The sequence below is a fragment of the Erpetoichthys calabaricus genome, chromosome 12 (genome assembly GCF_900747795.2).
Source record: "Erpetoichthys calabaricus chromosome 12, fErpCal1.3, whole genome shotgun sequence".
In the NCBI taxonomy this organism is placed as follows: domain Eukaryota; kingdom Metazoa; phylum Chordata; class Cladistia; order Polypteriformes; family Polypteridae; genus Erpetoichthys; species Erpetoichthys calabaricus.
Window position 1 is genome coordinate 98668506 of NC_041405.2, and position 24587 is coordinate 98693092.

The following is a 24587-nucleotide window of genomic DNA, read 5'->3' on the forward strand; positions in this document are numbered from 1 at the left end:
TAATTAATTGTTGAGTAGTTTTTACACAATAAAAATAGATTTAATTAACTCACTAAGTACGTAGATCATATTTAGGGTTTCCATGATAGCAGCAAAACACTTTAGTCAAAAACATGCACAATCTGACACCCTAATGCAAACCTAAAAGGTAGGGAACTTTATGTAATTGATTTCATGGTAAGAAATACAAACCAGTGCTAGTTAGAAACATTACATGCTGTAGTCACCATGTCAGTATAGTATACTATTGGAAGGGGTGACAATTTGTAGCAATTTTACCTTTATTGAATTACAAAAAGAAAACTATAAAACTGAACAAAACAAAAAATAAAAAAACATTTTATTTGCCACACTGAACTATTTCCACCATTCGATGAAAAACACAGCAATTATGTAAATGTTTAAATTTTCAGAAAAGCAAAAAAGACTTGGCGAATGGTAAAATCTTTATATTTGCATAGTACTACTCTCAACCCCACAGGAGATCCCACAGGGTTCAGCTAAATCCTGCTTGCGACTGGCAGCCCGGAGTGACAAGCTGCCTTGCAGCATAGCCTTCTGCTGGCACAGCAAGCAAGTGGTTCCCGATGTCAGACCCCGATCAATCTGCATAGCTAATGAGCTCCAAAACAGACTGAACGGCTGCGCCCTGCCACCAGGAAACTCAGATTACAGGCAGCATGATTCTCTCTCATTAACCTTTTAACAGGTTCCTCTCGGAAAGCAGCCAGAGCCCAGTGTTCGAAACATTCTTATAAACAGCTTGAGAGAAGCAACCCAAAGCTGAGAAACTCATTCCCACTTCAAACAGATGGTCACTCAAGGAGGTTAAGGCGGGGAAAAGTCAAGGGTGAGATCAGGGGGTAATAACAAGAACACAGGAAAGGTTATTTATGGCCTATTTGGCCAAGAGTAAGCAATTTTCTATCTGTCTCCCACACAGAAAACACAGATTGAACGGATGCTTGATTAGCTGTCAGATAGTTTGCTATATTTATATACTGTGCCCTTATTCATTTTTTTACAGAAACCATTTAGTTTGAATATCCCTTATAAAACCATTTTAAATGGACTTGACTTGAAGATAGCTAATATCCTCTTTCTACTTTTTTAACATTATAGTCTATGAACCTGTGGTTTTCAGATCAACACATACAGGATTAACAGATTTTAAGGTCTCAAATAGAAAAGTTTGTCAGGTTATTCCAAATAGCTGCCAGTTTAATTGCAAAGATAATGTAAAAAAGCAGCTATATAACTATATGTTGAATTTGTCTAAAATGGCACTGAATATCTGCTTGTAAGTAGGTGTGAATTTGGATATGTTTTTTCACTCCAAGGTTAGCAAAGAGAGTATCAACAAGAAATATTTCTGACTTGATGCTAACCCTAGCATACAGCTATAATGACATAAAATAATAAACTAAAACAAAAAATCCACTAAAGGACCCAACAGACAATAACTCTGTTAAAACGGGCTAATATCGTTCTAACCTGACAGCAGATGTCAATATCAGTAATATAAATCTGGTCCTACAAAGGTTTTTAATAAAAATTAATTCCCAGGTCCGTCGTTCTCAGTCTGACCTCGGCTCTGAACTTCACAAGGAAATTCAGAAACTCAGCGCTTTAGGGGAAGAAGGAAAAAAAAAACTTGCTCTTTCACTGAACAATATTAAATTTACAGATCTTGGCTGAGAAACCAGCAACAGAATAGTGGAGCATTTTTTTTTTCCGATAATTAAACCAGATGCCTTTCACTTATCTGCTTGCTAAATAATAACTGTAACAGCACTCTGATGTAATAATGGCTTAGAATAATCTTTAAGTTAATTGCATGTTTAACCAATTTAATAAGAACATGTCATGCAATATACTGATGATGTGCACTTCAGCTAAAAATAGTCTGGCTATTCTTTTAATGATTCATCAATAACGTTACTGTTCACTGGCGCATATACACGCCTTTATCTTTGCCACTAAGAGAGAGACAGAAGAGAGAGAAAAAAAGCTCTGAGGTTTTATTCCCAATTTGATCACCTGTCAGAGCATATTTAAGAGCTGTGGTTTTGTGTTTGTTCAAAATGCCTTCCTGTTTGCCACAATCCGTCTACAAACGGAGATTGTTTTATGGTGATGAACAAGTCGATATTTTTAAAGATGTATCATTGTTGTGCGTGTGGGGCATACTAGAGAATAATTACCACTTCACACCTCACACTGCCCTTCCTGAATTGTGCTGAATAGTGGTAGCCTAAAACATATTAGTGGCATTCAATGCTGCTGAAGTGTTACTACTTTGTATTACTGAAGGACTCAATTTAGTTGCAATTGGAGTAGATAATAATGACTAGCCTGTTGTTTACATAGTTGGTACCTTGCATATATTTCAAAACCAAGACTGAAGCAACATCAATTTTGATTACTGGAGTAATCTCGATATTATCAGGACCCTCCAATTTTGAGCAATGTTTTCCTAAAAAAATTAATATTACAAAATGAACAGGTCATGCATTTCAGTGTTTATTCTGTCTGATATTTACTAAAAGACACAAAGCAGATACTGATCATTAATATGCCTTAAATGTAGTTAAAGTGTGCTTGGATGACTTTCATCTGTTGATCAATAGTAAAAATCTTGTTATTGGATGGATTGCCTCTCATAACGTGAAGATGAGCATGTGTTAGGTTAACTGGCAACTCGAAACTTGTGCAGAACGACTGAATTGTGCATTAATATGTTTTATGGTGGACTAGTGGCTAGTCCCGAATTCTTTCCTTTCTCATGCTAATGCTGCCTCAGCAACCTTCACATCCCTGCAACTCTGAAGTTAGCTCGAGCAGGTCTGAAATAAATGGATGGCTTATTTTCTCAGAATTTAAAATACAAAAAATATTCAATTTAAGATTAAAGACTGAAGACAATCTGTTTAACTTTTTTGATCAGTAGTATTACAATCACATTTAAGGTTTTAAAATACATGTTCATGAAGCTGTAATTTGAGAAAAAATAAGCAAAGTGAAGTATGTCCGTATAAGGATTAGATGAAGACTGGACCCTAATTATAATTATCTTCCTTCAAAGACTGGTTGAAGTTCTGTTCTTTATTTTCTCCATTTCCTAAAAAATAAAGATTTCAGTGTTTTTTAAAGACAGGATGCAGAGTGACAATTCTTATGACCACAAATAGCCTCATTTATTAATGAGTACTGGATTCAGTTTCACAATTTGCTCAGAACTGCAGGCAGTGTCAAACTTTGCATTAGCAAACATTACCAAGGACTGGATATGGCTAAAGTTTTTAAAAAGGATTGTACAGTGTTTAGCATGCTGCATAGAGCCAACAATCTGAGTGCAATTTAATGCCAAATATTATAAATAAGTATAGCAGTAAAACTAGGCACTTTTACACAGCAAACTCTGATTTTGGGATCACAGTGTAAATGCTGATGATTTAAATCAAATATTTCTTCTTGCAAGGCAGTACAGATTTGTCTGAGAAAGGAGAAGTTGCATTTCATCCAGTAGTGTAAACACTTTAACAGCTTATACACTGCAAACATCTATTTGGAAATACAAAATGCATAAAGTGGCTGAACTGGTAAATGAAAGAAGTCTTTAACTAACTGTCCATCCATCCATCCATTTTCCAACCCGCTGAATCCGAACACAGGGTCACGGGGGTCTGCTGGAGCCAATCCCAGCCAACACAGGGCACAAGGCAGGGAACCAATCCCGGGCAGGGTGCCAACCCACCGCAGGACACACACAAACACACCCACACACCAAGCACACACTAGGGCCAATTTAGAATCACCAATCCACCTAACCTGCATGTCTTTGGACAGTGGGAGGAAACCGGAGCGCCCAAAGGAAACCACGCAGACACGGGGAGAACATGCAAACTCCACGCAGGGTGGACCCGGGAAGCGAACCCGGGTCTCCTAACTGCGAGGCAACAGCGCTACCACTGCGCCACCGTGCCGCCCTAACCGTGAACGTAAGAAATCTGACAAATGACAGGAAACCATTCAGTCCATCAAGCCAGTTTGTTTAGCTAACAGCTAATCTGCCCCAAGATCTCATCCACATTTTACTTAAAGTTTTTGCTTCAACTTCATGTCTCAGTAGTGTGTTTGTGCTTCAGTAGGCAGCAATGTTTCATTGAAAGAGGATAAATAAATTACCCTACCATAATCATTAACAATAAACCCAAAAAAGATTTTAAAAAATGTGCTCAGATTTTTTTAGAGCATACTTGCCCACGCAACAGAGAATGTGCCATAATTATTTGGCTTGATATGGATAAGAGTTTAGTGACACCACCATCTTCTGATTGAGCTACACTGAATTGGTAGAATATGAAATGGATGCATTCATCATGTAAATGGATCTGTTGATATCAGCAGATATAATAATAATAATTCTTTACATTTATATAGCACTTTTCTTTTACAACCACCACTAATGTGTAGCATCACATGGATGATGCAACAACAGCCTTTTATCACGCCAGTACATTCCCCACACATGAGCTATTAGGTGGAGAAGTAGTGAGAGAGACAGCCAATTAGAGACGGGAGATGATTAGTGAGATCCGTGATGGGCAATTTAGCCTGGACATCAGGATACACCTCATTCTTTAGAAAGGATGCCTAGTGATGTTTTATGACCACAGAGAGCCAGGACCTCGGTTTTAAGAGCCATTTGTACATCCCCATCACTGCACTGGGGCGTTGAGATCGACATTCAGACTACAAGGTAAGTGCCCCCTACTAGCCTCACCAACACCTCTTCCAGCAGCAACTCAAGCTTTTCCTAGATGTTCTTCCATCTATGTTTTGGCCAGGACCAAACATGCTTAACTTCAGGTGGATAACCTCTTCTGAAGTGCATGTGGTACAATCTCTACAGCAAATGCAATAAGTAGCACAAAAATGGGATTGAACAACACTTTACGATATGCGTACATCTTGCTGTTATAAACAAACAAAGGATAAGTAAGCAACACATACAGTTATGAGTTTTTATGCATTTATGCTTAATAAGTAAGAGAAATAATCTCACATTTCTATAAAAGGTGCAAAATAAAAAAAAATCATTAATGAACTATTTGCTATTAGTGAATTAAATTAAATTAAATGAATTTTATCTGCCATGGATTATTTTGCATTTTTTTCTTTTATCATTTATTTATTTTATTAACTTATAATAATTTATGGGGGGAAATCCTTCATAATATCACAATTTAGCCAAAATCATACACAGTATTGACTGATTCACAATTTTAGAATGGTACCACTTTGCATTTGCTAACATCGTTGCAATGTTGACTTTGTCTCCCACCTTTTCCTTGCTCACATCATTATTTTGAATTAGTCTCATTTAACGTTTGAAGTGCTTTGTGGAGGAGAATTTTAGAAAAAAAAACTTTTTAAATCACAGCTGTTGATTTCTGTAGGGAATCTTACTTGGAACACATTGACCTTGCTGATGCTTGTTGACATTTGTGTAAGTCTGTAAGTGTTTTAAGAAAATACATAAAGTATGCATTTTTCTTAACTTTTAGACAATAAAAAGGTTAACAAGTTTTATGAGATCTACCTAAAAAGATAATTACAATGATGTGAATTTTAGAAATGTGACTAAATAGTGATTATAAAAAAATAAACGAAGAGAATAAATCACTATGACCTATAAAGAAGCCTGAAAAACTAGACAAGTGATACTGATGAGAAAAAAAGAAAGCTTTGATGCTTTAGAATATCATCTTTCATTTGTCTGAGGTACTTGCCCTCGGCTCACAGGTGATGAGGTCAATGCACTTTCTCTTCAGATGTGTGTAATCCATGACATTTCTTCATGGGCTTTTTTTTTTTTGTGTGTCTTTAGAATGATTTGGTTAGTTATAATGGGAATCCGAAGTCCACAGGTTTATATGGATGATTGAGGATTTGCTAAAGCAAATTGCCTGCAGGCATAAGCCCATTAAAGACATCAACACATAGATTTCATGAGATTAGATTCTCGTTACCGAAAAAGAAATAAGACCCATCCTACCCCTTGGGGTAAACAGTATCCCCTGTTGAGATAGTGGAGGTGCTTAGCATCATGATTACAATAGAAAGGAATGTTAAGCCTACCTCCCTGGACTTTCTGAGGCAAGAGAATCACAAAAGAACGGGAATGTCTGTCTCATTCAACAGTTTCTAAAAGAGAAATGCTAGAGGCAGCCATACATGGAGTTCTGCTTAGCTTCTGACCTCGGAACTGAAAGGTAAAAAGGTCCTTTTATACCTGCAATTCGCTTTATTGCTATAGTTTCACTTGCTTCAGGCAGGTAAACTGTTTTCCTGGAATTGCATCTACATTCAGAGTCAGTCTGTTCCTTAGCATTATCAGCTCGAGTGATGACATTATTGTTTTGCAATGCAATGAGCTATAATTAAATGACACACTTCAGTTCTTTTGCACCTACCCAGGAGAAGTTGTAGTCACTGTATACAATAAATGTGACACTTTTTTACAGTTGGTTATATACCAGAATTTATTTTTTACATGTTTGTGGCTAGCAAATTTATTTACAATGATTATTTCTTTAACACCCCAGGAAAAGTCCACTATGTACTTGTGACTGAGCTGATTTGTATCACTGAGAGTAGAAGTTATCCAAAATGCTGTCTGATCTGATTAATTTAAATTGTCATTTCGGGCTTGCTCTGTGCTATTTCCTCAACAGCTGACGTTGCAGCTTCTTTGTGGCTCTCAGAGAAAGCCTTTGCTATAGTAAACAAGAAAGGAGAACAATTGGGCTGGGGGACACTTTGCTCATTGAGTGGGTGACAAGATATTACATGAACCAATGAAATGTCAGCGATCCTCAGTGTTCTACTTGCCATACTCATATTCAGCACAGCAAATTATCCAATATATATTGTCAAGCTTTCATTTACTGCATACGTGTCAGCCCTATTATTTAAGACTCCAAACAGTTTCAATCATTTTCCAGGACTAAATACATTTTTATATTTGGACTTAAAAGTATATCTTAAAAAGGAATTTACTTGTGGGAAAGATCATAGCTTTATGTTAGCATTGACTACTATATTCAGTATTTCTGCTTGTTGTAAAGTAAGGAATATTTCAGTTGTTTCATAGAAAAAGACCAACCAAGACTTGTTGACAAAGAGAAACAGATCATGCCTGGGAAAACAGATGCTGTGGAAACTAACAGAATGGCAGAATGCTGCTAGATGGTTCACCCTAAGTTTTTGTGACTTGTGAGTGGAGGGGAATCACCAGGAAAAGGGACACCCTTGTGCATTAATGTAGCATCTGATATACTGTGCCATACCATTTGCGGTTTAAGGAACACCATTCAACGGAAACTCTTGCCTTATGTCTTTGCTATTAATTTTGTTTAATCTGCTGTTGACTTTATCATTGTCCAATGGTGTCTCTGTATCATTTCGTTGCCTCATGTTCTCTAATACAGGTGTAAATAACATCACTAGACATTATCATTCTCTATGTTGGGAATACTTCATTATGCCCACTTAGGTGTAAATTCTCAAAAGAAGGGGAAAAAGCAGATGCTTGCAAGAAAAAGAATACCCAGTTTTGGGGTGTGCAGTTTGCGGTATTATGAAAGACAGCAAGGATTCCTAGACATGTAAGGTTCTGCTGTCCAATTGCCACACAGCCAAATATTGGCTGCAATCTCAGGGCTCAAAGGTGTAAAGCCAACGAAAACCATCAGAGGGCTATGTGAGCTGATGGCTTCATTCCTTTAAAATGACAACCAGTGACCATTAGGCATTTCCTGAAGCAAGGTGTAATTCCAAGGAAGACTTTAATACATCTCACTCATAGGGAAAAAAGGTGACCAGGCCATGAAATACAAATCTCTGCGGCATTAGTCAGGGACAGTACCCGAGACCTGAGACTGACTGGAGTTTAGGCTATAATTTGCTTTGTGTAGTGCTTTTCATTATTATTGTAAGAGGAATACATTTTCTCTTATTCAAATCTTGTCAAAACACCTCTACAAGCACTTTCACTCCTTTCACTATAATTAAGTTTTGTTAGTCATTATGAACCAATTATTCACAGGCTTAGACAAATAGTGGATAAGCTTTCTGTCTTTCTGTAGTAACCTGGCAGTTTAGGTTACTTTCTGCTTAAGCTGACTCCAACTTTCATTTCATTATGTCAGTTGTTAATGGGCACATTTCAAGAGAGATTCAACACTAAAGACAACCGAATACCAAAAAAGCAAAAATTTTTTAAAGCCTGATCTCGACGTCGATCCTTGTTTTAAGAGATGTGGGCTTTTACCATAACAAAATTCAAGCTTTCTTTCCATGTTTTACTCACTTTTAACTGTTTATGTGTTTTCTGAACTACTGAAACAACACTTCATAAAATTCAATTTTTTTTTACTTTGGCAGTCTCAGTCAAATCACTTAAAGCCAAAAAAGGATATTATTTCATTCTTTGCGTAATAATGGATGCAGCTGCATTATCTGCACAGTAAAGATTTTGCCTTTGGGCAGTTCCCATTGTTGGATGAAGATTTTGGCAAACTAACCCAACAAAAAGAAAGAAATTCAAGCCGGGAGAACACCCATACAATTAGGTGCAAAACTACGGTGTTACTGTGTGACGTAAATTTCTCAAGACAAAAACGAAACAGTTCTCTACCTGGGTTAATACTAATGCTATGTCTTATAGTCATTAAACACCTTGAGGCTGAAGAACAGCCATATTTCTCATGAAGCAAGATCACAAATAAAAACAAAACAATCACAGTACTGTAAGAATCATACACATTTGTGAAGAGGCAAAGTAAATTGAAAAGGGAATATAAATTCATATACATTGTATGCACACCCCAACCCCCAACTCACATCCTACTCCCGTATAAATATACAGTATATATATATATATAGTATATACAGCTATGCGCCGCATAACGTCTGCTTGGCCAACATCCGACCGCATATACATAGGTGGTCCCATAAGTGTATAACAGAGTTCAGACATCCCATTGGAGAATAGGACATAGCAGAAATAAACAGACATACTGCCAGTACTGTGCTGTACTTTCTATTGCTATTTTAATCTGAACTTTCCCTACTTACAAATAATAAATTTACAATGTAACAGTACAGATCCAGGTCTTTAATGACCTCTTGGGCACAGCCATCAGCAGTGTGTCTTGTCGAGAGGTTTACTTACCTTGGCAGTGACATTCATGTGTCTGGTGACTCTTCCTATGAAGTCAGTAGGCGGATTGGGAGAGCATGGGAGGTCATGAGGCCACTGGAAAGGGGTGTGTGGCGCTCCCAATATCTATGCAAAAGGACGAAGGTCCAAGTCTTTAGAGTCCTGGTGCTTCCTGTCTTGCTATATGGTTGCGAGACATGGATGCTATCCAGTGACCTGAGACAAAGACTGGACGCCTTTGGTACTGTGTCTCTATGGAAAATCCTTCGGTACCGTTGGTTTGACTTTGTGCTGAATGAGCGGTTGCTCATGGAGTCCCGAATGAGGCACATTACCTGCATTATGAGGGAGCATCAGTTACGGCACTATGGCCATGTGGAGCGTTTCCCAGAGGGTGATCTGTCTTGTAAGATCATCATTGTTGGGGATCCGAGTGGCTGGACCAGGGTCATTTCGGGAGGTTGGGACTGGACCGCGTGTCTGCCTGGGGGGTTGGATCCCAAGTTGTTTCATCATGTAGTGGGTGCGGCAACGCACTGTACCAGTGCATGCTCCCCGACTTGACTTGACTTGAATGTATCAGTGTATTCTTCAACTTGTAGGCAGCAACACCCATTTTTGCATATCGCATGTTTCTGGAATGTAGTAGCACTATCTGTCTGTATTGCTACAGGTACACTGCAATATCCCCTAGCCTAACAGCATAACATCCAATTTCACAGTTCAAAGTTATTGACTTTAAGCAGTGCATACTTGTGACGATGCGGGTTCTGCTCCACGCTCCCATCTTCCTTCTGGGAGCCCTTGAACCCGACACTGTCGGTAATATCACCAATGAGCTAGGTAGTGAGGCACAACAATGAAGCAAGGGGATGGTGCAAAAAGTGCAAAGTGCTTTTATTTAAAACCAACAAAACAAGCGTTCAAATAAATAGTGCAATGTCTCAAAAATAAGCCATTAAATAAATAATCCATTAAAATGAGTGAATTAGTGGAGGTTAAAATCCATTAGAAAAAAATCTTTTAAAAACAATGAGGTTAAAACAATTTGTCTTTTAAAACACAACCCGGTGCCTTTTTACTGGTGACTCCCCTGCTTCTCCCGTCCAAGCTATACACCAGGGGAGCTACCCTACCTGCAGCTGACCTTCTCTCTGACTTCTCCTGCTGGTCCGTTCCCCTCACTGATCCCTGGCTCCGGTGGGCTTCACCAAACCATGACTTGGGCTCCCCAGCGACCAGGGCGCTCACGCTGGGGCCTTCATGTCCCAAGTCCCGACTCCCGCCACCTTCTTGGCCTTATGCGGCAAGCCATCCTCTTTCCGGTCACTCCCGCTCTTCACAAAATGCTCAGCGGGAGCGACCACAATCAACTGCTCCTTGGGTGCTGGCCAAACACCCAGGCTCACTGCTCAGCTGCCCAAGAGCCTACGCTTGCTCTCGCTCGCTGTCGTTCACTCTCCTGCACCAGCTTTCCTCTGCCTGCTTCCAGCCTTCTTCTCCTACAACCTCCGTTCATCTTTTCCTTTGTTCTCATCTTCCCTCCTAGCCAGCTCGCGCTTCTATTTATTACAGGGATGTGGATCAAATATGGTAATTAGCAGATCCCGGCACCAATTACGGATGTGGACGACTCCTCACCTGTGAAGTTAAGCGAGGAACACCCGCATCACAAACTCCCCCGGGAACCGCTCCGTCCACACATACCACGCTCCCTCTCTAAGCTGCGAGTGCGGTGATTATTTGTTTAAAAAGTGGCCTTTTTGACGTGAGCTGTGGCCCGCTACACCACAATACCAAGATATATACATACAGTACATACTGTATATGTATATATAGTCATGCATATGCGGTTAGAGAACATCTTAAAGGCCCAAAAAGGTAAATAACACCACCCTGAGCAAAGAGAGGGCACTGTCATTAATACCATCTCCTTTTCTGTCGGCATTTCACTCACTTGCTAGCCAGATAACAAAAGACCCAACTTCTGCTACCGTCATGAAGCACCACCCCTTCCAGGTCAGTGGTACAAAACCTTCAAAGCCACTGGAAGCTGATGTTCATTTCAGGACCATCCATTAAGGAGGGATGATCGATCCCTCACCTTTACATTTAGATCTGGCTAATGCCAATTGTTTGCACCCTTTACTTTTTTTGCTTTTTTTTTACCCTATATTTTAGTCTACATTAAATTTTTGGCTTCGTCCTTCCAGTTTACTATATATTTTATATATATAGTATATACTGTAGCTAGTCCAATTCCATAAAAAGCTGTTATAATGTACTATGCTACTCAAAATATAATTTTGGGCTAGCAATAAAGTCATTCTGTGAATTTCCCCTTGGGGATTAATAAAGTATCTATCTATCTATCTATCTATCTATCTATCTATCTATCTATCTATCTATCTATCTATCTATCTATCTATCTATCTATCTATCTATCTATCTATCTATCTATCTATCTATCTATCTATCTATCATCACAGTAACAATTATTCCTTTTGGGCCAGTAACTACAGAAAAAAGAACAGCTAATTTAACACAGTGCATGTAAAGTTCAAAGTTAGATCTGAGTATTGCAGTCTATATTCTATCTTGTCTCCATACAGAGTTTTGTATTTTTTTCCTTTTTTTGGTTGCTGCCCAAAACAAGTAATAATGTCAATAATAATATATATATACAGTATATAAACTGAAGTGTATATTGTAAAGCGACACCATTGATATCTGCTCTGTTGGAGTTGGTTTTCCAGTGAACTGGCAATTTTTCTAATAAAAACATTAAGAAAACTCACTTAATTTCAAATTTCTGGCCTTCTGGAAGCCCAGTGTAAATCTTCCAGAACAATGACCTGCAAATTAGTCTGCCTTAATTGACATGGGTGCTGCATACTGCAGTAATAACAAGGCCTTAATTGGCCCTTTTGCATCTTTCTCATTTTGCATTATATACCACTTAAATATGAAACATATACAAGTTCAAGATATACCTGTCATAAGACAGGCTCAATTAAGTATGTGGACGGTGCTGTTAACACCTCATTTTATTTATTCCAATACATTGGATCAAAAGTACAATTGCAGAAAAAACAAATAGTCATGTGTGATACAATTATTTAGGGATTTTTCCACGTTCATGAAAGAGTTGTTTCAAATACATATAATAAATAGTAAGTCATAGTTTGGTTGCTTTTTAAACGTGTCTAAAATAGGCAATTTCTTGTACTGTTAAGCATTCAAATGTTGTTTTGTGACAAGACTTATCCAAGCTATACACTAGAATTAGAACACACAAAAACAGGCGAGCTGTGTTTAGAACTGGTACTGTCTCAGGCTGTTGCATTCAACTTGCCAATACTGGATACATTTATTGGGAATCTGTAAAGGCTGTCTAAGCCTTAAGTGAAGGGCAAGTGTAAAAAATAATGAATTAATTTCACAAAATCTCTAACTCTTAATTGTATTTAAATACTAGTTAATGCCAGGGTTTAAATTATTTTTTTCTTATTATTATTTACAGCTTTGCCAAAGAAGTCATCTCCAGCACCATTTTGTGTTTCCTTTCTAATGACAATGTCATTGTCGGTGCTTTTCCACAAGCAGATGAGTGAAGTTTCATTTAAGCCATTTATAAAGACCATGACTCGTTTAACTCAGCATTTGCACTTTCTTTACACAGAAATGATTTGTTGGCCAAAGAAGACTACCTTCTGAAGCAATTTTACTTTGTTTATAAGGTTTCATTTTTAATTTTCAAACTTTTTTTATAAGTTTACAATATCTGCTTGCTTCCAGTTATTTGAGATTTTTAGTGTCCTGACTTAGTCCTCATAAACTTACTCTTGGAAATTTTCCTCAATATGACTTCTCACCACTGTCTCTCATTTACTTAGTATCAATTTCTTTTGTCTGTTTGGAACATCATAATAACACAGATATTAATAAATCTCACTGTCTTCTAATAAAACTAAAGAAAAGTGAAATCCAATTTCAAGTGATTTGGAAAAACAGTTCCAATAAGTATTTTTCTTTTTGATAGACTTTCATGAGTAATTCAGCAACCTTTGACTTCTGCTGTCTTGGCCATGTTGCTTTTTGTGTTTGTTCTTCTTATGTTTGGCATCCTTCAAATTTTGAGCTATAAAGAACCCATTCAATATAGAAAATAGGAAAGGAAGACCCTGAAATTCATTTGTGTCTATCGGTTCCTCGTTCCATGTGACTTCCTATTTTCCAGCAGAGCACATTTCCACAATTCTGAGGACTCATAAACATGTTCTCTTTTATCTTTTGATTTTGTGTCCATCTGTATTTGGCGACTCCATTGAATCTCTTATTTCTTAATGCCACCATGCAAATTCCCTAATGAGCACCCATGCTGTTGTTCTTTGCTGCTCTCGGCAGGTTCCCAAAGGTCTGTTTAGCACAGTTGCAGGTGGGATTTCAACATTGTGTTCTCCATATCGATAAAGAAGGAATAATCCAAGCCCCAGGCAGATACACAAGAGCAATCAGAGTATTTGTTATCATGGCGATGTAAGAGAGACAATCTGTGTGTAATGATTTCTCTGCATAAATCCATACTTGGTGGAAAAGGGAATTTAGTTTCATTTTACTCATGTCTTCCACAACTCACAGGTCAAGAACCATTACCACAGACAAAGGCCTTGTCATTGTCTGTGTTTCTTTAATCTAAGTAACTTCCCCACCAAAGATACGTAGCATATATTTTACTAGTAATATTATTTCCAGAAATATTGGCATGTAGATGACATATCAACTAACAGCCAAATAAATAGTTTACGTCTAATTTTGCCAAATTCATAATCACCTTGTTCCACACAATCTGAGAATGTATCTTTCTCCCTTCGTTGCATTTGTTTCCTAATGTTAGAACAGAAAATATGTTTCTACATCTACTTTAATTGTCGAGCATTGCAATCACTCTTTACTGTTCAGTTTCCCATTTTAATGTGTAATATACTTGCCCATGATAAATTAAAAAAAAGTAGTTGCAACTTTAGACTGGAGTTAAAAAAGACAGATAGCAATTGCATGGCAGCTAACACAGTGTAATGGCAGCGTGGCATAAAATAATACCTCTGATGAGCCTAAAAGAGAACATTTCTAGGGTCTCTTTGTGTGTGAAAGGAAATAATCAGATCTGTGTAAATATTTATATTTTCCATGGAGGCCATTACTCAGCTCTGGATTCTTTGTACTTGCTTGAGAATAACAATGAATTATATTTTTTCCAATACATCTGGTAACCTTTATCTTCAATTTTATTTCTAATAATGGCTTGCAGAGAAAGAAAGAATAAAAACTGGATTAATGTGTATGCATTTGTTTTGGCAAAATAACACCACGTTGTTCAGAATGAATCAACAGCCTTTATGGTTCCCATCCCCACCTTGAAATACTTAAATTGATGAAGTTTCAGCGCAGGAGGGTTGTGGGCAGTAGGCATAGCCATGCCAGTGCCTATATTGTGTTGTCTAATGTGAAAAATTTGAACTGGACATGATGAATGTTTCTTTAGTGTGCTGTTTTTTAAGACATCAATCCGAGTATATAAACATTGAATATTCAGGAAAGTTTGCCTGTACCATACAGAACAGGTCTGTAATTCAGACAGCACTCTTCTCCCTTTTTGACAATTAAAAAATTCCATCTTAGATAATGGATAGATAAACTGTCCATCCATCCTCATACATGTCATTATTTTCAGGTAATAAATACTAAGGAAAAGAAAATGGTTCTTCCACACACAAAAGATAGAAAGTATTATAACCAAGCAAATGTTCAACAATGCACTCTCCTTACAATATGTATCCAAATACTGACTTGTGGACAATTTCCTTTGACATATTTTTGTATAAGACAAGCCCATCTGACTTTCACAGCTACACTCACTCAGTACAGGAACTTAATCCACATACGATGTAAAACTTAAAAGTGGCTATTTTTAGTTAATTGTAGATGATAAATTTAAAACCATGAAACTTAAACTAACTCTGTTCCTAAAGCAATGCAAGATGACTGTACATACCAGCATTTTAAAAGGCTAAAATCCTAAGCACAGATGAAACAAGACCCTATTATTTACATTAAAAATGTTAAGCTGTTAATGGTAAAAGTGTAAAGTAAAGGGCAGTCATTAGGCATGTACAAAATTTGCTTATAAACACAACTTACGTCATTATTTCACAATAGTATCTTTATAATGAATGGTTGGAAAAGGTTATGAATAGCCTTTTTGGGCAGCATCGTCATTGTGCATAGGTATTTATTATTCTCAACCCAAAGAAAAACACACAGACAAACATGCCTAAAGCAAAATTGTTTCTTGCCTTGTATGAGAAGCTAAGCAAAAGCAAGGCAGGATGCAAGATATAATTCTCTTAAAGAAATGGATTCTGAAAACCTATGTAAGTAATTACAAGGGACACCACCAAGAAATATACAAAAAAATATATATTTTTTGTTCTTAAAAATATGGGTATTGAAACTGAAATAAACCTTAAGTGTGCAGAACTACCGTGCCAGAGATTTATGCATTCAGATTTATTAGGGTAAAGACATCTATTTTTTTTTCTCACTTTACAATTGTTACGTTAAAGAGCAAACAGCTTTCATGTAGCAGATGATGACTTCTAAACTCCCACTGATTGCCAACAGAGGTCATGACTGAAGAATGTCTTCTGGGAACTGATTTCCTAACAGGAGAACTTTGAAGACACATCTTGGAAAAAACTACATCATCAGAATCCAACTCAAATGTCTGACTGGAGACCACTAAATATACGGGTCAAGTCTGTACATAACTAACAAGCCAGCTAATGCCATCCCCAAGGTCCATGCAACTAAAAAAGGTTACCTTACCTTGCTCTGGAAGCTGAGAGCCAGTGGATGGCACACTCATATTTAGCACGTCATTGACAGCTGTGTCAGCATAAAGGCCTCGCTGGACGTCATGTTCACTGTCAGTCTGGTCACTTTCTTCATGACCACTGTCCTTGAGACTGTTGCCTTCTAAGTCCTTGAATGTTGATGTGCTAGAATGTGGAGGGTGGGAGGGAAAAAAAAGGACAGATTTACTGTCATGTTAACGGCAATCAGATAACCTTTCCCTCTGTCTCACTTTATTTTGCTCATTTGAGTCAATGGCCTCAGAGCAAGTCTGCTCTTCTGTACAGCCAAGGCGCCCAGATCAGATTAATAACTGGACTGCAAGCTTTTGTTCTGGACAAACTAAATATAGTCTAGGATTTTTTGCCAGTCTGAATTTCAATTGATTTGTAGGCTGAAAGGACAAACATCTTTTCTCATGAGTCTTAAACTCTGGTCCTGGAGCCTCATATAAAATACTAACAAAAAGACCAAAATGAAGAAGGATACTCTGTGCTATGAACATATGAAAGGCATAATTTCCAGGTTAACAAGTAATATAAGGTGAGCGCTGCTGGTTGAAAATTGCCTGTCAGACTATTATTACGGCAAGAACTATATAGAATGAAATACCAGAGGGCTATCGGGAGCAAGTGGGTGACATGCTTTCATTCATCTCTTTGCCTGGCTTACTGAGCTAAACGGAAAGAAGTCACCCAGTATTCATCTCCACTAATTCACTTTTTTCCCTCTTTCTTATAAAACCAACCCATTTTACCATTATGTTTCTATTTCTTCAGTTTTACTATTAAGACACCATTTTTAGAGTCCTTGCAAGGAGAAGATTCTAAAGTTGGAACTCTTGCGTCAATTTTTAAGTTGTAAATGGTTGCTCATGCAGTAGAAATAGCAGTGCTGGTTCCAGATGTTATTGATGTAATTGCACCTGTCTTCTAGTATCGGCCTGGCCGCCTCAGAGAATTCTTTTGTGCCAAAGGCAGAGACAGCACTTAAGTCCTGCATGTTTACCTAACTGTACAGCAGCTTTTGAAGAATGCATGTTAATGGCTTTCATAAGAAGACACGTGTCTGCACTCACATGGGGAAAGTATACTGCACTTCATGCATATGACAGCATAAACAGTAATCAAGCAGATTGTCTACTGAACAGACCCTCTTCAGTTTATTAGCTGTTTTTAATGTACCCATTCATGTTCAAGACACCAGGTGCACAATATTAGTCTAATATTTTACATGACAAAAAAATGCATTGTGTGTTGTTCCACCAAGTCAAGAAATCTTAATATAATAAAGTTTTCAGACATACTTAAACAGAGAAAGTTGTCTGTTAGTGAAAGCACAACACAAGGTCATATTTGTGTTTAAACGTTACATCAAACATTTTAGAAAGAGCCATGCTAGAGACTACAAGAATATTATACTCTCTGTGTGTGCTGAAGGCCCAGGAAGAGCAGTTAGCAGGGGCACCTGTCACATAGGCATAATACAAATAACAGTGGAGGACAAGGGGACCCAGTAAGTGACATATAGAGATGATTTACCCTGTGTAGGGAAAGAGAAAGGGAGAAAAAGAGCAAGGCCACAGGCATTTAACTGGCAACATAGCTAAACTCGTCTACTGACTTCTCCTGATTTTTGCCATTCTGGGACATACTGTATAATGCATATATTGTACATATTAACCCCTTGTTGGTTTTGTACTCTTCCACTATATATGAACACACAGTAGAGGGTGAGGAAATGAAAAGAGAAAGAGCAAGCAGGAAAAGGTGTCACAGCATGGGACAGGGCCCAAATGGGCCTTAAAAAGTACTGAAACCTATGTATTGGATGTGATGGTGTTGCAGGAAGTTGGACATTGCACTGAAGTGCTATAACCTACTTTTTTCACTGCATCAGAACTGAGCTAAAAGAATGTAAAATTGGGACAGGCAAAAAAAATGGCTGAAGTCACCCAGGTCAATATAAATAATGGAGGACAAGCCATTTGGGTGCCACAATGAGTGATGGGCCACTTAAAAATGAGTTGGGGCTCAAAGACTCAGAGATGCCTAGGGCTACTTGAAATAAAAGCTCTGGGAGTAAGATCCCAGGACTTCCGGAGGGTATTCAGTACTTGTAGATTAATTATAGGGATTGCCTTTGAAGTGGGATTTAAAGGCTGCTCCATGACAGTGGTCAAAGTATGTGCAGAGTCCGAGGATGAGTTAAGAGCATACATTTCACTGGCAGGAGAAAGAGTTTCCAGGTACAAAAGGGACAGGGAGAGTGAGAGTGGTGGGATGTGAAGAGGGTTTAATACATTTAATAGCTAAGGTTATTAAGTTAATGTTCAGGGAAAAAGGAAGGAAGAGACACACACAATGCACGAACTTGAGCAGAGAATTTCTTGTTTACTTACCATTCTACAGACAATTTCACTGTGTTAGGGACTGATTTTTTTTGTAAATCTTTACAACAATCTCTGCATCTCTTTTCTGCTTTTCGGCCAATATCTGAACTTTTCATGTTTTCTATCATGTTTTATATTTATAAAAGAATTAAAATCACTATATTTAATAACATATTACAACAACAAAGAAAGAAAGAGGGTGATACAGAAGTGCTGTGTTTAGTGTTGAGGGCCACAATGATCTGGGGGGGGGGTAGTGAGTTAGAGTCCTAGTACCAGGTTGCCCAGGTACTCTGGTGGTCCTCACACATACACATAGAAATACTGGTTGAAATAATTGGCAAATTCCAAATTGACCTCACATGAGCTGTGGGTATGTGGGTGAGTGGGTGAGTGCACACTCACGCATGCTGTAAGCTGTCTCCTGCCTTGCATCCAGTGCTGCTTTGTTAGGTTCCAGATGCATATGCCTCTGAGTTGGACTAAGCAAGTTTAAGATTGTGAGGTGTATGTGAAGGAACCAAGAAAAATCTGAAAGACCACTACTTTAAATTGCAAATTAAAATAGCTCTACTTGGTTTTACTGTTTTAGTGACTTTCAAGCAATCCACCTTAATAAATGACAAGTATCTGTGTATGCATCTCTGTATCTGTATGCTATGTCTCTCTTATATGTCATTTGGTGTGGGATTTGTAACAGCAATGCTAATGTTTGTCATGTGCCATCTGTTGGAATGAAAAATGCAATACATTTTTATTACTAAAACTGTTTGTGATGTGCCCTCTGTTGGAATGACAAATGCAGTGCATTTTATTACTACAAATGTTTGTGATGCACCATCAGTTGAAATTACAAATGCAATGCACTTTATTACTACATGCATTACAAAAAATATATTGCCAATGCACTGCAAACATTAAGGTCTAAGTTGATTGCTTAGATTTCAACCCGTCTTATATTGATAAGAGTGCCCTACCTATTGGAAAGAACTAGTACAAAAGGGGTGAAAAACTGGTCATCTGGCCACAAACAGCCCACACAGAATGACCGTTTTCTCCAAATTGATCTCGGATTAAGGTTCAACCCCATTTCTGACTCTTTGGGCCCAAAAATTAAGAACTGAGACTCTTTAACATTATGAATACTGTACAGTAGCAAAAACAAGCCAAGAAATGATGTGGTTAAACTGACTATGCGTAGGCCAACTACCTCAGATTAAGTTCAGGCTATATAAACATTTTTTACGATTTTAGGCTTTATTGCACATTAGTAATTGTTTTTTCTCCACATCATCATCTTAAGTTATATAGAAAGGTAGGGATTTATAAATGAAGGAATAAAGAATGGTCAACAGTTGTGACTATAGGAATGAAAGGAAACAGTGGCACCTAGAAAAAGCATCCCACTTGTACAAGGGAAATGGCTGAGCAGAGTCACATGGGTTATTTATGGACTGGAGAACCATGGCAAGGGCATAATGATCTTTCTCTGCATTAAGACTAAATTCATGTGTTTCGTTAGGCCTACTCTAGACAATTAAACTTTTATTGTAGTGTGCCTTTTGGTGTCTTTGTTTTTATAATAAGAGTAGATTGCTTTGTTTTATATGGCCCATGTATCTACAAGTTTTAAAACGTTTTGCTTCCATCAGAACATACACTGACCTTTTGCTCCCTGAACAACTCAGGCACATTTATGCCTATGGTTCGGTACTGTCCTTCTGCGTTTAATTTTTGGTCTGGACTGTCTGATTTTCTTACTTCCATACTTCAGTTTTCCTTTCTTAATCTGATTTTGGAGTTGTCAAGAACGTGGATCAATGGGGCATCTGGCTCTTATACTGATACATGGGTGGATATGGTTGAGCTGGTCTAAACATGAATGTGCCCAGGTCCTGGCTGCAACCCTAAACTTTAGCTCTTCTTCATAACAAGGTCGGTGCTGTGCTATTTTCACATTTCCTTGTCCACACGGCCTCCTTCATTCTTTTGTTGCTCCTATTAATTTTAATGTTACAGGGTGGGTGGCGTTGTGTTATGGAGTAGGATGTGCGCTGAGGATTGGGTTTTATTTTATTTTAATTCCCATCAGAATGGCTAATGTTCCCCTTTAAAGTGTTTGTTTTGTACTTCAATATAAATTTAATCACAAAAAAAAAAAAAGAATATACACTTAATATAATCGTAAAAAGTATTCTGTTCACCTAAGCTCTGAAATTAAGTCCCCAAGCTAATTATGAAATACTAAATTCTATATTAAAATGCTCAGACTGATCACTAAATTATGGTTATGCCATGAATAAAAAAATACAGTCATATACAAATGGATTTATTCAACCAAAATGACAATGAATAACCTTGTTGTCAGTTTGAGAATGTTGCCAATATTTGGTACGAACATTTTATTTAGAATTATGTTACTCCTACTAGTCCCTCATTTTTGCATTTAAACATCTCTAAATAAATATCTGGGCTCAGAAAAAATGTGATTTGCATATTCTTTGCAAAACCTGTTGTTATCTGAGACCTCTAGGGATTTTGTCATTTCTACATAGATTCATAGCTTGCAAAGAAAAACAAATAATATCCTTATCAAGACATACCTTTTAATGAGATGCGCTCTACTGTTGACATAACTGGAATCAATGGAATAGTTCTCCGTCTGAATGAAAGAAGATACAGACATATTTTATTATGCTGAATAATAAAACAATGTTAATTGCCTTCCTATAGTTATGTTATTTTTACAAAAACCCCTGTGAACTGGTTATGCTTTCATCTTTAAGAGGGAGAAAAAAAATAACTTCCCAAGTTAATAGACAGAAAAAAAAAGCCAGCAATATAATGGAAGTTACTGCCTTCTCCTCTTTATATATCATGCTTAACCAGGGATGGCGTATAATTGGACTGGGTAGATGAGTCTCCGTACTGGATCTATTTTAAACCCCTGGGATCAATGTCTTGTGGTCTTCATCAGTGTGTTTTAGCATGCTTTGAAAAGCTTAACAGCAAAAGGCAGGACAAGCCTCCTACAGCCACACTGCAGAAAAAACGGAGCACTGCCATCTTCAAAAAGAATGTCTGGCAACTTTCTGATATAGTAGTTTTAGCTCCCGGGAAGAGCACAAGCTGTAAACAACCCCCTTCTCTCATGAGAAAAACCCTAGATCCCAAATAATTCATGGCAATAACTAAAAAAGGTTAATGCATGCAGCAAAGCAAAGAAGCACAACTGATTATCAGATGGATCTACCATAACCCCAGGTGCACATTGCTGCTGTTGTGAAAACTGTTAAAATGCATGTTTCCCAATTGCCCAGGGCCTTGGTTTAATTTTCTAGGACTTAATGTTTTGAGTCACTGTTGATCTCTGTTTATGCCAAAATACTGAATTCAAAGGATAGTCTCCCTGGAAACCTATCCATTCAAACTGGAAAGCCCACACAAAGTAACAGGTTGACAAGACAACACTCCAAGCTCCAACCCCAGTGCACTTTGAGCATTGTTTCTTTTGATTTTAAAATATGACTTCCAAGGGTAGTTTTACCAAAAATCAGAAAGCAATGCAGTGCTGTTTCAACTGTGTCTTATTTTGCAGATGGAAGTGTAAGGCCATTTGTAATTCACTAATGCTTTATGACCTGTGCTAAACATTTGGACAGACCTTAAACCTGTCATCACTAATCAGGTTTATTGACTTCTAGGTATATTTATTACCAGCCAATACAGTTATATTTGATAGATTGCTGTTTACTTTTAACAGTAGAGAATGAATTTCACTTTTAGAAGATATGTCTTCCATTTTGTTTGACGCTAGCACCATTTTTAAAATAACCTTTCAATTGTGTAGGGATGAAAGTCCAAAATGCAGTCATTCCTCAAGGCAATATTTATGTATCAGTACATAGCATCAGCACTGGTGTACCTACAGTACTGCCCTCTCCTTCTTTCTTGTTCTCATTAACTTTACCTGGTATGTTTACATATCGCAGTAGTATAGTAGTATTCAGCACTGAAATCAATGTTGATATAGCAAATGACATGAATGTAATTACGCAAATGGCAATGATTGTGGCTATTATTTTGTACAATAAACCAAGCAGGCACATAAACATGCAGTAGCATTGCATGAATATGCACAGAACTGTTCAACGTATAGAAGGTAAAAATCCCTGACATGCAACATTACAAACAGTGAACTTGTCACAATTAATTTAGTGTCTATTTTTTTAGCTTTTAGCAAGGTTTCATAGACTCTTCATTGTAACTTTACAAATTCTGAGAGACTGTCCTGTCGATTTTTGGATAAGTACATTACAAATTATTGCAACACAATTCAGACTAATGCCAAAATCTCTGCCATGTGTAAATAGATCTTTACGGCTTGGGAATTGTAATTCTAGTCTGTTGTGTCATCCTTGAAAATGATTAAAACCATTGTGAAAATGCTACTCATTCATATTTATATTTATATATCAGACATATCCTATCTGGGTTGACATGGACTTCAAGGACAAACACTGTTTGACAGCATAATCTGCCATATAATTCAACTGTGCACCTAAGTTAAAATATATGAATCATTTCTGGAGTTAGTTGAGATTGAAAATCAAAAGTTAAGGATATTCTGTTTCAAATGTGATATTGTTTGTGTAACTGTGAATTTAAGTTCTCTTCTTGGATTACCAGGTGCTTAAATAGTTGTCTATGGAAGGGTCCTGTATTTCACTAACATATTATGAAATGTTTATGGTGAGTTTCAAAAAGAACTTGACTATAAAAACACAGCCTGACAAACTGTACATGTATCTGTATTTAAAGTAGAATTAATTATTACTGTTATATCACTGTTACTTGTGTGGATTTAAATAAACTAATTAAGTGGCTATATACCTAAATTAAAGTATGCTAAAAACATTTATTATTAAAATAATTACACCTTTGAAACTAAATCTTCATCTTTCATTAGACATATTGCAATGTAAAGACATTAAAATAAATGAAGTATGGTAATATGAATTACATGTCTGATATTGTATTTGTTATGCTAAAAACTTACATCATAAATCAGGGAATGTTTTTACTCTCAGCGATAGATAGATAGATAGATAGATAGATAGATAGATAGATAGATAGATAGATAGATAGATAGATAGATAGATAGATAGATAGATAGATAGATAGATAGATAGAAACCGTAGGTATACAAGAAGATATTAAATGGTTGACTTTACACAATATTTCCTGTAAACGAAAAGTGTACTGATGATGAAGGTCAGATTCCATTAATATCAGGGTAATTGTTGCTGCCAATTACTACTGCACTCTTGTGAGGTGTATATTTTTTCAAGTGCCACCTGTGTTCCAATTTGGTCCCTGTGAGGACTCATTATAGTTCTACTCTTTCGACTCCAGCACTCAGGGTGAACTTAATGAATGAGCAGGGTAGCAAGCAATCCAGGAAAGCTTAATTAAAGCGACAGTGTACAAATTTGAAAGGAGTTGCAACCTGGATTTAGGTTATAATTTGCACTGACAGAAACAAGTTCATTAATAACGCCTCAAGAGAGCTATGCACTTCTAAATTGTGTATCGCCCTATATTTCAACTAAAAGATGATTTTTACTAATCCCCACCCTTTGACTGAAGCCTTGGAAGTTATCTTTTTTATTTGCATGTCATATAAGCAGTGAAGTAAGTTCTCTTCAGTCCTACAGGAATATATCAGTTAAAGAGACTAAAAGCAATTGTCCCGCTATTCTGTGTTACTAATATTACTTTTCCTTATTGCATGGATTTTTATTCCTCTTTTTTCTATTCTAATTTGATTTTATTCTGAGGAAAGAATAATCACAACTTGATCAGTATGACTGCATGCACCACATGTTCAATAACTAAAAGCTAAGATCATCTCTTTGCAATGTTAAACCGTTATGAGTCAGTCTTTTTTCCCCACACAAATAGTCCTGTTTTAGGAGATGTTTTTAATTAATCTATAAGTCTGTCATTTTATTACTCAATAAATATTTTGCTCCAGTCAGGTTGTGATTA

The 24587-nt window shown here is 37.2% G+C and overlaps 1 protein-coding gene across 1 annotated transcript in view; it reads right to left on the minus strand.

The window, feature by feature from the left end:
- The window catches only part of pcdh19 (protocadherin 19), a 131413-nt gene that overhangs the window by 48395 nt on the left and 58431 nt on the right, over positions 1 to 24587 (minus strand). Inside the window, 2 exon segments of the mRNA XM_028815926.2 lie at positions 16118 to 16290; positions 21140 to 21198. Of these exon segments, the coding sequence (XP_028671759.1) occupies positions 16118 to 16290; positions 21140 to 21198 (232 nt within the window).